Source organism: Theropithecus gelada, chromosome 6 (assembly GCF_003255815.1).
Source record: "Theropithecus gelada isolate Dixy chromosome 6, Tgel_1.0, whole genome shotgun sequence".
Classification (NCBI taxonomy): Eukaryota; Metazoa; Chordata; class Mammalia; order Primates; family Cercopithecidae; genus Theropithecus; species Theropithecus gelada.
The window spans coordinates 144,575,181-144,590,282 of NC_037673.1; the positions used below are offsets into that span (position 1 = coordinate 144,575,181).

At 34.7% G+C, this 15,102-nt stretch overlaps 1 protein-coding gene across 2 annotated transcripts; it reads left to right on the forward strand.

The window, feature by feature from the left end:
- Positions 1 to 2,952: 2,952 nt before the first annotated feature.
- SPINK6 (serine peptidase inhibitor, Kazal type 6) lies at positions 2,953 to 14,409 on the forward strand. 2 transcript variants are annotated; one of them, XM_025387812.1, is made up of 5 exons: positions 2,971 to 3,070; positions 3,198 to 3,331; positions 6,211 to 6,233; positions 13,189 to 13,304; positions 14,177 to 14,409. In XM_025387812.1, the coding sequence occupies exons 2-5, from the start codon at positions 3,274 to 3,276 to the stop codon at positions 14,220 to 14,222; spliced, it is 243 nt and encodes an 80-aa protein (XP_025243597.1). In that variant the 5' UTR covers positions 2,971 to 3,070; positions 3,198 to 3,273; the 3' UTR covers positions 14,223 to 14,409. The 2 variants fall into 2 exon arrangements, with proteins under 2 accessions (XP_025243596.1, XP_025243597.1); XM_025387811.1 differs by having other exon boundaries at positions 2,953 to 3,331.
- The last annotated feature ends 693 nt before the right edge of the window (positions 14,410 to 15,102 follow it).

Consider the following 15,102-nt stretch of genomic DNA (forward strand, 5'->3'; position numbering starts at 1 on the left):
TACAAATAAAAAATTCTTGACTTTAGTCTATTGTATGGCTAAGGATGTTAACAAAGACCACTTTATAATTTAATGGCAAGCACTGACTTCCTTAATTAGTACATTTTTGGATTAATGTGATGGCTGTCCTTTTTTTTATTAAAAAAGAAAAACCTCTCTCTCATGCCCTGTGCCAAATGGTGGAAGGGTTCAGGGGTTTGAGAGAAAATAGAGTACATAGCTGTCTGAGAAGTGACATTTCAAAATAATACATTTTACTATATATAAACAATATTGGGAAAAGGAAAATTTATATGAACAAGTAAAATGTTAAAACACACAGACACAGATATATGTATCTCCTTGGACTCAGAGCTAAGCATTCTGAAAGTAATGGAGCTGCATTTCAATAAATGAAATAATATTATATATATAGTTGGCAGCAAAAATGATAGAATTAAAATTTACCTTAAAGTCCCTTGCATGTTTATTAAACAAAATGCAGATGATTTTATATACTACCGTAAATAGTAATATTTTAGTAAATGTATAATTTTTATATAATAAATTTTACATTGGCATTTGACTGCAATAATGATTTAAAAATTAATAATATAGTATAATAAATTTTACATTGAAAATACATTCTTATAGGGTCTGTGTCTTTACATAAAAATGTATGCATAGCTATATTTTGGAAGACCACTGTATGTATGTTGGGACTGTATTCTAGCACGTCTATATAAAAGCCATGCCTTCTACTGAATTCTCTCACATCTCCCTTTCTTTTATTTTTCCTGTTTCTTTTTTGCTTTTGCCTGAGTCAGTATTTTGACGTTTACTTATTTCTAAATGTTAAGATTTTTAAAACTTTTCCTGTTTTTCTTCAGGGTATTAAATAAAACAAAACTAAAACTGCTGTCTTTTACTTACCTTGCAGCCAAAAGACGATAATTGTATACAGTCTGTGAATAATTGCCTATAATTCATTAATTTCTAGTATTTCCACTTCTTATTTAAAGAGCCAATTAAGTGACTTCCCACAGAATGTTTCTTACTTTTTCCTTTAGGTTGTATTAAAACAAAACCAAAAACTTTCATATGGCCTCAGAAACCTAACAAAAAAGGATGATTCAATCATTAGGGACCAGATTATTTCTTAAACTTTGTATATTTATATATGATATAATATTTCCTTCCCTATGTTTATCCACAGCCAATGCTTAATTTGTGCTTTCATGTTCCTAAGCATTTTTGTGGTAGGTAGTGTAAGTGTTGAGGATAGAGAATTGAAAACATTCAGAAAAGGAGGATAGAATCATTCTAAACAAGAATAATTCTACATAAAAAAAACCTATTAAAAAAAAAAACTCTTGAAGATCAGAGGAAAGCAGGCAAGGAAAGACTGGAAGATAGGGAGATAGTAATATTTAGGTGAACAGTGACTGAGAGTTTAGAGGTGAATACGAGAAGCAAGGACCAAAAATGAAACTCTAGGCAGAGAGGAAGAAGTTTAAACAGGAAGTTTAGAAATATCACCATGAATTTAATGATGGCATATGATCGACTACCACTGTTACCTTGTTTTCTTTTTTATTATTATTTTTTGATGCTTTCAAACTTTTGCCACTTTTTGAGATAAGATTATGATTAGACTAATTCTGTACATTCTAGTCACAGGAGAAAAAATGGTGGTCAAAGGAGGAAGAAACATAGGAAGTAGAATGGAAAGAGGGAGGAAGGTCACAGCAGTACCTAAAACCAAGTTATGCAATGCTTTAGTTTTAAGAACTGATCTTTATATTATCTCATATTAATAAGAAAACATACTTAAAGATCAGAAGTGGGTAAATTGTACAACTGTTGTTTTTAAAGGTCATGACTTAAGCAATTTCCCATATATTCTGTTTTTCTAGATATTTTGACTCCTTTTCCCATAAAGGGTTCAAGAAAATTTTAAATACAGTTTTTAAGGTTTTTCAGTAGTGTCTTTGAATACTTTTAACATCTGACCTACATCTTTCTGTAAAGGACTTTAAGATAATTTCTGTCATGATATTTTAAATAGCAGTTTATGATTTGAGGCAGACGTTCTCATTATCACTACAACCATTCTTTTCTGTTGTTGTTTCCTGAAAGAAGGTTATGGCACACACTCTTTTATCTATCTTGCAATTAAATTGGGCATGAGAGTTAATGCTATTCATCTAACTTTTATATGAAAAGTATATTTTCAAGTAGTGAAGATTATCAAGGTCTTTATGACTACTTCTTTTACTTTTGGATAAAAAAAGGAAATACATTATTCATTTCAAAAATTCAATTCAGGCCAGGCACTGTGGCTCACGCTTGTAATCCCAACATTTTGGAAAGCTGAGGCAGGCGGATCATGAGGTCAGGAGTTTGAGACCAGCCTGGCCACGAACGGTTTCACGAAACGGTGAAACCCCATCTCTATTAAGAATAAAAAAATTAGTTGGGCACGGTGGCAGGCACCTGTGGTCCCAGGTACTGAGGAGGCTGAGGCAGGAGAAGAGTCGCTTGAATCAAGAGGCAGAGGCTGCCGTAAGCCAAGATCGCACCACTTCACTCCAGCTTGGGCAAGTGAGCAAGACTCCATCTCAAAAAAAAAAAAAATCATTCCAGTAACTTTAAAAAATATTTTTTTGTTACAAATTAAAGAAAATAATTGACTCCTTTATTTATTTTGATTCAGAACTGGACAACAACTGGCATTTGACTGCAATAATGATTTAAAAATTAACAAGCTGATTTCTGCTCAGAAAATGCTTCTTCTAATGCATTTCTGGCTACAATGTGGAATATCTGTCTCCTTCAGGTACACCTTGGATGATTTGGACTCTAAAAATCCAAGTTACACCCAAGATTCCATTATCCTATGGTTACTCACTTGGGCCACAGACATGAAGGACCAGTCTGCAAGAAATAGAAGAATCAAGTGGAGCTCAACCAGTGAATCATCCCCATAATGTAGGGAAACCTTAGAGAGGAGAGCCGGAAGGATATATTGGTTGTTAGGAAAATGTAGGCTACCAGTAGAAAATGACATCCTCTGTTAATAAGATCTGAGGTGCGACTCACATAATTGTCCCAATTTTTAAGATTGATGGGGAGCATGAAGCATTTATTTAAAGTGTTGACAGGCCCCAATAAATGCATAAACTGCATAGGACTCATGTGGTCTGAATGTATTTTAGGGCTTTCTGGGAATTGTCTTGACAGAGAACCTGAGCTGGACAAAGCAGCCTTGATCTGAGTGAGCCAACTGGCACAATGAAGCTGTCAGGTATCTTTCTGCTCCTCTCTCTGGCTCTTTTCTGCTTTTTATCAGGTAAGTTTTTTCTTAAATTAAGATCCCATATTTATACTGAACTGGATATGATGAGTAGTTGTTTATCATATTTCAAAATCCTAATGATTTTGATGTGAAAGACCAATTCTGAGAGATTATTGTAATGATGATAATGATTGTGATGACGACAATGATTATGGTGATAATTATAAAAATTACTGTGATTTGTTGAGTATATACCATATTCTAGGCACGTACCAAGGGATTTTATATATTGTCTCCGAGACTCATAATAACGCATTTCTGTCTCTGTTATTCATATAAGAAAATGTGGAACAGAGAAATTGAGAAAATTAGCAAAAGACTTGCAACCAGTAGTTAGAATTTGGAATTTGAATCAGATTCTCTTGGCATCACATTTGATGTTTGTTCCATAAAACTAGACTGGAGGATGGATAATTGCATTAAATATTGGTTTTGCTTTCCAGAATAAAGGAATATTTTCCTCCCCTTAGTTATTATTACAAATAAATTCAAATAATTAAAATTAAGACAATAGGGAAAATGGAAAGTCAATGAGAAAATCTTTGAAAATATGTAATTGAAACTTGGAATGCAGAAACGTATGTTTCTGGTGAGCTAAATAATCTTCAAGAAGGAGAATATCTTTGGCCACTTTAGTGGCCAAAACACAATCATACTTCAAGGTTATGTTTTTCATGACAGAAGCATCAGATGAGCAGGTACATCATAAGCTATTTCTTTCCTTCCTTATTCTTCTACTCTTTCACATTGTAGGGGACAAAGCAAATGCTAGTTTTTAGATCCAAGACCTAGTTTTATCTCTTCTATTAATGGCCTGTGTCACTTAAAGAAATATCATAATTCTCTGAGATATTTTCTCATCTGTAAAATACTAGAAATAAAACTAAGCCCTCGGACCCTCCATATCTTATGTATCATTTATGTGACAGTAGCAGATGAATTTTACTACTATGCAAGATTTTAAATGGCTGTACAAGTAAAAAAAAATCAATGAGATTTAGTTGAGAGAGAAGCCAGTGTTCACTGTAGCTGGTCATAATTACATAAACAAATACACTTAGAAATTTAAAAAAAATGGATAAAGGATTCCTGTGATATTATGGAGTAAGCTTGACTACTAAAGCCAAATAACCTTAATGTGTAGTTCAATCAGCTGAGATGGCAGAAAAATATAGATCTGACTATGTAAAGTTTAGTTGCAAAGATGGTCTCAGAAATCAATTGTTATTCCCTTTTCTTCTCTTTACAAAGGTGAATTGAGGTTTAACAGGATCTGGTTGACTAGCACAATTTACCAAAGCATGGATGCTTCACAGACATACTAGATAGTATTTGGGAGGCCATAGTGCCTAAGGGCCTTAATGTTGAGGCAGAGTAAAGTGAATTTTAGCCCTGGAACTTTCATTATATAGCTTTGTGAACTTTCTGATGTTTGTTTCACTCATATATAAAATAAACATGTACAGGACTATCTCTGTATGGAGAATTAAATGAGAAAAAGGCATGTATAATGCTTAACATAGTAGATGGGGTATAGTGCATGTTTAACAAATGTCTATTAACATTATTGCCATAATAAAGTTTAATAAAAAGAGTACTAAATTGGATTCTGTCATTGTGAATATTAATCCTTTTTTTGCCTTGCCACTTCCTACGTATGAGACATTAGACAAATCTCTCCTCTTTTGATGAGAGATTGGTACAGTAGAGAATTGACTGAAAATTATAATAACAAATTGTCCCTGGCTATAAAAACCACTTAGAGTCTAAAAATATAGACTGTCCAGGAACTCTCTGATTTTATGTAATAGAATTTTTAAGTGATTGCCCTAAGAATTTGTCATGTTAATAATTACCCATATTGCTAGTTATAAATCAATGAGGCTGGTAATCACTGCTGAAAAAATGAACAGTAACCTTCCTTCAAATTAAAAAACAACAACTTGTTTTCTCCTTATCTTTATTATTAGAGATTGTGCTTTAAGGAATTTGCAGTTGTTATCCCATAAGTGTTGACCATCATTGGAGATAGATTGTGCTAATCCACACTCTCTTTGTGGTGCCCTTGGGCTTACATGGAGAGGGATTGGGAAAGGTGTCCCATAGGAATGGCCACTGATCAAAACTCAGCAGCCCATTCCAAGACTGGACTGAGGGATTTTATTATTTAAGTATTTTAAACCACTGAACTAATTAGTCATAAACTAAAATTATATATACAATATTAAGAGGAAGGAAAAGGGAGAGAAACAAGACTATATGTATATGGGATCTTTTCCCTTTTTAAGAATTTAGAGAGACGTAAAAGGAGAAATAAGTCGCAAGAATGAATGAGTTGTTCCTTACCAGTTTACATTTGGGCCAAGTTTTAAAAGTTAAGCAATTTCAAACTCAAAGAACAAGCTACAAACTTCATCTCTTTCCCAAACGTCTGTGGCAAAGGCTTTTGGGAGGAACTGCATGAAATGAACCTTGAAATGTCAAAGGTAGAGGATACTTTCCAATTCAACTTCTTCAAAGTGAGACCAGCGATGATAAGGTCATTTCCATAGTAAATTAGTGCTTGGGCCAGGACTGTAACATGAATTGCCAGATCCTTAATCCACTTTTTTCTACCCCACCCTAACCTCCAACAATTGTTACCTCCTCATGGTTCATGTCTCTATACGACCTTCTTAAGAAGTGAGCAGATTAAAAAAAAAAGAAGAAGAAGAAAAGAAAAGGAAAAAGAAAAGAAAAGTATAACAAACAAAAAAACATGCCGTGATAGCCAAGTACCAGGAATAGATATTAGGAATTTCCTAATGTTGAAAATCTCACTTTTTGCACATCAATGAATTACAATGTTTGACTTTTGTGCTTTTTTTTTTCAGGTGTCTTCAGTCAGGGAGGACGGGTCAGTGCCTATTTTTCTCTCTTCTTTCTGCCTGGGTGGTGCTTGGCTAGATCTTCACTGGCCAAAAAGAAATTTGTCTATGGTTAACAGAGCAAAAACAATGAGCAGGCAAACCTTAGGCAGGCATCAGCAGAAATTATTACTCTTTAACTAAACTCTTGTCAGTTTAAAAGAACCTAACCACACATTCTCATACTTTTTTAGGGACGAATAGATATACATAAAAATAGGAAGTATCTGGGATAAAATTCATGCTCTATCATTGATTTCACTATGTGATCTTGGGGAAGTTACTCAACTTCTCTGAGCTGCAAGTTCCACAATTATAGAAAAAGGTAGTATTATTCACGTCATGGAATTGCAATTATATTTAAATTGTGTAAACAATGTGAAAGTATTTGGCAAGCCATAAAAGGCTATATGTGTATTAGTTATTGATTAAAAATTAACATCCTCTGAAGAAGTTAGGATATAGGTTATTATTTCTTTTTTCAGAAATAAGAACTGAAAGCAGACAAGAAACTAGTTTATTGCTCTGTATTGAGGACACACAGACTGATTCACTCAGATTTTAATAAAATTTGGTTTAAAAATTGGAATGAGCACAAGTTATCTTCATCGTTGGATCTTTTCCCCCCATATTAGTTCACCAGTGTCTTTCTATCTTTTTCATTTTAACTGTCAAAGGACAACACAAATACTATTTGTTCTGCTAATCCTGCTCCTTTGTCCATATTAAGCATTTCTACTTGGTTTTGGAACTAGTTATTGTTCAGCCTTGGTGTGCCTTGTTATGCCTTTGACGTGAAAATTTCTGGACACTACTGCTAACTGATTGGAGTTGGCAGTCATTGGAAATGTTTTCCAACCCTAGTGTACCCACTGCATTATATAAGACTGTTTTTCTTTTCCATTTTAGCATCTCAGAAATTAGGATGCATCTTACAAGTGATGATGCATTTGTGTGTGTGTGCATGGACATGCATGTGCACTTAGGTGTATGTCTAACACATGCACATGTGTGTTGGCATTGTCATATGAAACTGTATACCTTAAAGTTATATTATTATGTTTAAATAAGCATGATAGTATGGTCTATACTAAACGTGAAAACAAACACCCAAGGAAAGGACACAACATCCAGCCAACACATTTCATATCTCATTAGATAGTAAAATATAGTAAAACCATTACTCATAGAATTAAGAAATATGGAATTTAATCCTAGTTTTCTCATTAACACACACCTTACTTCCCTTCTTTGAAGCTTGATTTCTCAGGGTTTTTTTTCTTACAAACAGAGGTTTTATTGCATTTGGTCCACAGACATATTTCACATTATCTCACGGAGTAGGGACCCTGGGTCGGGGATCCCTGTGCAGTACTTCGTGGGGTGTGTGGCTGGGAGAGATGGAGCAGTATAGCTGGTCAGACCCAAAACGGGAGAAGGAGGGCTGGGGGGGTTCCTTAAAACCTACTGAAGGGCTGGGCACGGTGCCTCATGTCTATAATCCCAGCACTTGGGGAGGCTGACATGGGCAGATCACCTGAGGCCAGGAGTTAGAGACCAGCCTGGCTAACATAGTGAAACCCCGTCTCTACTAAAAATACAAAAATTAGCCAGGCGTGGTGGAGCACCTGTAGTCCCAGCTACTTGGAAGGCTGAGGCAGGAGAATCCCCTGAGCCTGGGAGGTGGAGGTGCAGTGAGCCAAGATTGTGCCACGGCAGAGTGTTTTCTAAAGTTTATTTAAATTTTACTACTTACTGATTTTATGCTTGAGAAGGGCCAAAGTTTATAGTTTGCTTGCTTCATGATCACCTGGATTGCTTACTAAATATACAGATCCCCAGGCAAGACATTGAATAATAATCAGAAAGGTAGGGAGTTTGAGTCTGCATTTTAATTAACTATCCAGATGGCATTTATACATAAGAAAACTGAGCATTTTTCTCTAGGTAAGAGGAGGCAAGCTGTATTGGGAAGCATTGGCTCTGGAGTCAGATAGTACAGATGAGTGGAGTCCTCATTCATACTTACTTGCTGTATGACTTGAAAAATATTGTTTCCCTTCTCATTGCCTTTGTTTCCACATCACTAAGATGAAGGTTTGAATTTAATGATCTCTAAATCCCTTCCTGCCCTAACTCTGAATTGTTATCAACCAAGCCTGTCCTGCCAAAGCTGCTGTCTCTTCTCCACTCAACTATAAATGACAGGGAAGTTCGTATAATTTTAAATGGCACTGAGGCTGTTATTTCTCTTTTCCATGCCTGGAGGGAGGGTGGAAGCTTCAATGCCAGCAGAGGGGATTGAAACTATCATTAGGAGCGTGCTTGCACAAGTCTGGTCCAACCAGAACAAAAGGAAGTAAGATTTCCTCCAACACTCAAGTCATTCTTCTCATGCCAAGAATTCTCTACATGATGAGACATCTGATGGGAAATTATAGTTAGCAGTCTGAATTATGGACTTTAAAGAATATCACATTCATTTGAAAAGATCATTCAGGCTAAACAAAATCATGTTGCCAGACTTTTGGAAATCATAGTCCAGTAAAATTTTCCCTGTAAATGTAAATGACTAATATGCTTACAACTCTTTAATTTGCCAACGAGCTAGATTAAACAGCACAATAATAACTATAAGAGTAAAATAAAACTATTATTTATCATCACTAGTGTTTCATTAAGTAATTTCCTGTATAGCACCAAAATGTTTAAAAGACATATTTTCAGAATAAAGATAGTCCTTTGAATACATTTTGCTTTTTGAATGTATTGTCTTTAATATTTAATATTACTGTGTTGCCTTTAATATTTTTATATTTTCCTATTAGGCTTTGTATTTGGGAACCATATCCTCAAAGAGCAGTTTAGATGAATAGTCAGAATTGCAATGAACAGAACAAGCCTTTTAAAAGCAATGATCGGCAACTGTTTTCTGTTACAATACTTTTTGAAATACTTGAATTTAGTTTTGCTTGTATTTTAAGATAAGAACTGGTGAATTTTCATATCATTGGTAAAACAATGCTCCATGACTCTAATGAGTTTGGAGTTTTTTGTTTTTCCTAATTAGCTTGATTTTGCTTAAAATTAATATACTGACAAAATGTCTAAATACCATTTGGGAATGGTATCTAGTACCTATAACTTAACTACAAATTGAAAAACTAAAGCCTCAGAAATGAGGTCTAGCTGACTTACGTCTACCAACAGCCGTAAAGCTGTCAAGTCAGCACTTGAAGACTTCTGACTCCATATGGAGTGAGCTTTCCGTGGCTGCATACTGCTTTTAATCAGCAATAGAGGGTCACTGTGTAGTGCACGTGAAAGAGCTTTGAGCAGTACAATTTCTTAAGTAAATATAAGGTAGTGATTACTATTCTCACTTAAGCAAATAATATGATAAGTACATTAGTTTCAAATAAGATAACTTGTGTCCACATGCAGGAAGAATTTGAAATTAGAAGGGAAAGGAGGAAGAGACACCATGTTAAAATGTCTCACAGTGAGTTTAGAGGCTGTCTAAAATTAAAGGAGGAAGTATTTGGGCAAAAGTAGCTATCTCTCTCATCCAGCCGAAGTTAAGGAGATAAAAACTTATTTTATTGGTTCAGACAAGAAATGTTGAGGACTGGTATAGGCAGTAAATTTGGAACTGGAAAAGAAAATGAAATAAAGCAATGAAGAAGGTAGCACAAGGGAAAATAAATGGCAGTGTTTCAATCTGAGGGAGGGTTGGAGAATCTGAAAAATGCTGCTATCATGAAAAATGGAAAAAAATAGAATATAAAACTAGTTTGGAAGGAAACAGCTGTATTTTGCACATAAATGTCTTAAGTATGAATGAAATTATTGAGTAAAAGGATATATATATATATATATATATATATATACACACACACACACACACACATACATGAAAATTGAGAGTTAGAGTTTGAGATATTTGTAAAAAATCAATTTAAAAAGTCTGGAATTTTTCAGTACCATATGGGAAAGTATATGTCATTAGGAAGAGAAAACCAAGTATATTAAACTCTCTAGGAAATGACCATAATTAATACCCAGGAAGAAAAAAGAAAAGACAGCAAGAGAGAGAAGAAACAGAGAACCAGAGAACTGACATATAATGAAAGTCTGGAAAGAGTTTCAAAAAGGTTGCAGTGATGAAGAGTAGCACATATCATAAGGAAATCATGAAAGTTTTAAAACAACCAATAGATATATTCTGTATTTTTGAGAGCAGTTTCAATAGAGTAGAAAGGGGAGGGAAATAAGGGTGAGAGGAAGCCAAGTTTGGCAGCAATTTGGAAAACAGATATGGTAAAAAATAGAAATAATTTACCCACATAGGTAGTGTTTATCAGTAATAGAAAGAAGATATGCCATCCTATATCCCAAATCCACATTTGTGTGATTGCAAATTTTCATTGGTTTTATTTGTAAACCTAAAATGCTAGACTTAAGTATGAATAATCCTGAGTCTTTAGTTGACTTAATGACCATATAAGCTCAAATTTCCAGAAGCATTCTGCACTTTCTTCAACCCCTGGGGCCCACAGAGAGTGGTCGTCTCCTGCCCAGTCACCATGTTAAAATGTCTCACATAGTGAGTTTAGAGGGCTCTCTAAAATTAAAGGAGGAAGTATTTGGGTAAAAGCTGCTATTTCTCTCACCCAGCCGTAGTTAAGGACATAAGAGCTTTATTTAAAACACATCACGGAAAGTATTCACTGGTAAATCTTGAACCATCAAAGCTAGAAGAGTCCCCAGATACCGTTTAATCTCATGGTGTTGACCATTTTCTATGAGTTACAGAGATCTTTTAGAGCTACTGTAGTTAGCATAGACCTGTAATAAGGTTACTTTCTGCACTCCTAATCCAGAACTATTTCAAATATTCTATATGAACTCTTTACAACTTTTATTTGACCACATTTGATCCTTATAAAAACCTTGGGAATCTGAAAATGAGGTATGACTTGTGTTCTTTGTTTGCTGTTTTTTGGTTAAGAAAATTGAGGTGTGGGCATCGAGTCCTTTGTTCAAGATAACACAGACAGTTGATGGCAGAACAGGTTCTAAAACATGATTCTCAGCTTACTTCAGAGATCATCGAAGGCCACTAAAATTTAAGACTATCATATTTATCTGTTCTATGGAAGTTTGTTCATATTCCACTTGACTGATTTGCTTTCATTTATTGAAATGCTTTGCTCTTCCTGGTCTTCTTCCATGGGGCAGAAGAAGACAATACTTGGGTGTGGGTTCAGTTGTGCTAGGCTCAACTGAGATAATCTACGTGAAAGTAGCTTATATTATGAGCAATTGATAAACACAAGACAGTATCATTTTAGTGGAACTAGGATAGAGATAAAGCAAGTTTCCTCTCTCCATATATAAATGTCACTTCATTCCACACAGATATATTTGGAGGGGTTCAGCTTAACTATTGCTTATTGTCATTACTCTTGAAATAATGGCTCAAATGTTATTTACACAACAATTGTAGACTTAATTGACATTGTGTTGAAAACAATCTTTAAACTCCAGACTACTTTTGAAAAACAACTGTAGTTGAAAGGGTATGTTAGTGGCACAGGTGCTACCATTCCTACTATGGAGCCCATAATAATAATTATTAATCAGGCATGACATATGTTCTCAACAATAATGCAGCCTTAGAATCATTTTAAACACAGCAACTTAGGCAGCCATTACTAAATGTTTGTAGTAAGCACAAAAGTTACATTCCACAGACTCTGAAACAGGGTAAGGTAATAAAAAGACATTAGATGCACCTATAATCTAGGTTACTTGGAAGGCTGAGGCGGGAAGATGTCTTGAGGCCAAGAGTTTGAGACTAGCCTGGGCAACATAGGAAGACTTATTTTCTTATATATATATATATATATATATATATATTAGCAACACAGCAAGACTCTATCTCTAAAGTATATATATATATTTCGTATACAAATATGTATTTATAATATATATAAGTAGATACATTTAGTAACTAAATACTTTAGGGATAGAGTATATATATACTTTAGAGACATTCTTTATATATATGTATCCTGTATATATATTAGTTTATATGTATATACATAAACACATTAGAATTTTGTTTTCAAGAGCTTATGGATGGATATTGCATCCACAGGAAAAAGTAACAAGCATCAGGTGATGTCTGGTGTCCATTGTAAGGTTCATCCATGTTTTGTTTTTGTTTTTGTTTTTATTTTTTGATGGAGTCTTGGTCTGTCACCCAGGCTGGAGTGCAGTGGCGCGATCTCGGCTCACTGCAAGCTCCGCCTCCCCGGTTCACCCCATTCTCCTACCTCAGCCTCCTGAGTAGCTGGGACTACAGGTGCCCGCCACCACACCCGGCTATTTTTTTTTTTTTCATTTTTAGTAGAGATGGTGTTTCACCGTGTTAGCCAGGATGGTCTCCATCTCCTGACCTCATGATCCGCCCGAGTCAGCCTCCCAAAGTGCTGGGATTACAGGCCTGAGCCACCGCGTCTGGCCCATCCATGTTTTGATAGCAATACAGAAGGAGTGCTGTTAGAGCACATTAATATGATGTTTAAAAAGTCATTTCATGACCCAAAACCACTCTCAGTTGGAATACTTTAATGCTGGAGCAAAAGGTTTTACCCATATAGCATTTGACTACATCATTAATTTACTTCTGAATACAATCTGTTTCCCTTGTAATGAGTTAACTGTGACTCAAAGAAAATGTCTCAAGTATATTTAATGTGTTTTACTTAAGCAGATAAGTAGAATACATTGGATAAGGAGAGCAATTTTATATTTCAGAATGCTTTATGTCACAACTATTTATATATGGCTTTTAAAGTTTGCTGTCTAAAGCTTCTGTTCTGAAGGATGATCTCTTAGAATGCACTGACGCCAATGTCACTCTGCTTACTTTGGTAGGTTGACTGTGGTGAGTTCCAGGACCCCAAGGTCTACTGCACTCGGGAATCTAACCCACACTGTGGCTCTGATGGCCAGACATACGGCAATAAATGTGCCTTCTGTAAGGCCATGGTGTAAGTATTATATTCATCAAAGCTGATCATTGCAAACACAAGCTTCCAGAATAAGACTATGACACTTTTTTGAGGTATTATAGAAGACACCCGTCCCTCCCCATAGAGACTGAAGAAGCAAGCTTCAGACAATTTGATTGAAAACAGATGGGTCAAAAGCAGCAAAAACATTACATACTAAATTATTAGAAAACATAATCTTAATCACTTTATTATTAATTTTGATTATCTTAGAGAAGTTTTTAAAAACATTCATACATCTTATACATTATAACTTATTATATTTCATAATTTTGATATATTTTAACGTTTTCATTTGTTTCTAATTAAAACTTGCAATATCAATACGTAATGAACATATGTCTATACTTATATATATAACACATCTGACTGATTAATACCAAACTTTTCTCAGAATAAAGTTGGTGGTGTAATATGAGATTTGAATTAATAGATGCATATTACTGAGAGGGCTTGAATGTGTCACTTGCTCTAAAATGTCAAACACCTGAATATCTGGTTCAACTTCTTACGTCTTCTGTCAGAAAGAACTATAGTCCCTTTGTCATTATCTCTCCTGTGACCTCTACCATTTTAAATCGTATACATATTTACTCTTGGAGAATGAACAATTGGTACCAAAAAGTCTAAGACTTATGAAAACTCTGAGATTTGTTTAAGATTCATGCTTTCCACAGTTGGCCAGACGTCACCTCTGAGTGCATTTAATTAACATCTTCTGAATCATATAAATGGAATTTATAGAATCAAATAATTAAATGGACAGTGCCGTTGTTAAACCTGTTTCGAACTTCTGTGGTGAATACTTACGATAGTGCACTGAATATATATTTGTCTCTCTTTTTTTGTAGGAAAAGTGGTGGGAAGATTAGCCTAAAGCATCCTGGAAAATGCTGAGTAAAAGCCAGTGTTTCTTGGTGACTTGCCAGCTCTTGCGGCCTTCTTTTCTCACTTCTGCTTATACTTTTGCTAGTGGATTCTTTTAATTCATAAAGACATACCCACTCTGCCTGGGTCTTGAGGAGTTGAACGTATGTCTATTTCTCTTGATTCACTTGTCAATAAAGTACATTCTGCAAAAGCATTGACTGTGTTCTTACTTTGAGATCAAGAAAATATATGCATACAACAGAGAATAACTGACCTGGGATAAACTTGGATCAAGAAACCTATTTTCTTTATCTAAGTTAACCATCCAGTCATTGTGAGATCTTGGGAAAATCCCTTCCTTTCTTTTATTCTTAGAATCTCCAGGTTTATAATGAAGGATTTTGGCAACATGACCATATGTTATGCTTAGTTACTTAAAATAAATTTTAAGTTACTATCATTTATTAGATCACATAATATTCATTCTTCCCAATTTCAGAAAAAGTATGTTATATAAAAGTAAAATATTTGTTTTCTACAGACCATTTTTTTAGGCATCTGGAATGGAAAATTTGGACTGTATAATTTCTAAAGACATACAGTATTTGGTTTTCTGTAACAGCAATATCATAAGGTATACCAGATATAACGTAACAAAATATACAACAAATAGTGAATATTCAATCCAGTCACTTAGCAAATAAAACAGCTCCAGTTAAAAGAAGACTGAAGGTTAAAGCACAGCTCTGTTGATGATAAGCTCAATCTCCATGTACTGCCTCAACACTACGAAAATCCACAGTTTGATACATATATATCTTATTCTGAACATTCACATGAAAATATTGAGAACTCTTTCTTTGAGTATTTTCATGTAGTAAAGCGTGCTTCTATAAATAACACCTTA

Coding starts and splice junctions, on each gene's coding strand:
- SPINK6 (XM_025387811.1), top strand. CDS start 3,274: ATGAAGCTGTCAGGTATCTTTCTGCTCCTCTCTCTGGCTCTTTTCTGC. Junction 3,332..6,210: donor TCTTTTCTGCTTTTTATCAG/GTAAGTTTTTTC, acceptor TTTTTTTTTCAG/GTGTCTTCAGTCAGGGAGGA. Junction 6,234..13,188: donor TCTTCAGTCAGGGAGGACGG/GTCAGTGCCTAT, acceptor TTACTTTGGTAG/GTTGACTGTGGTGAGTTCCA.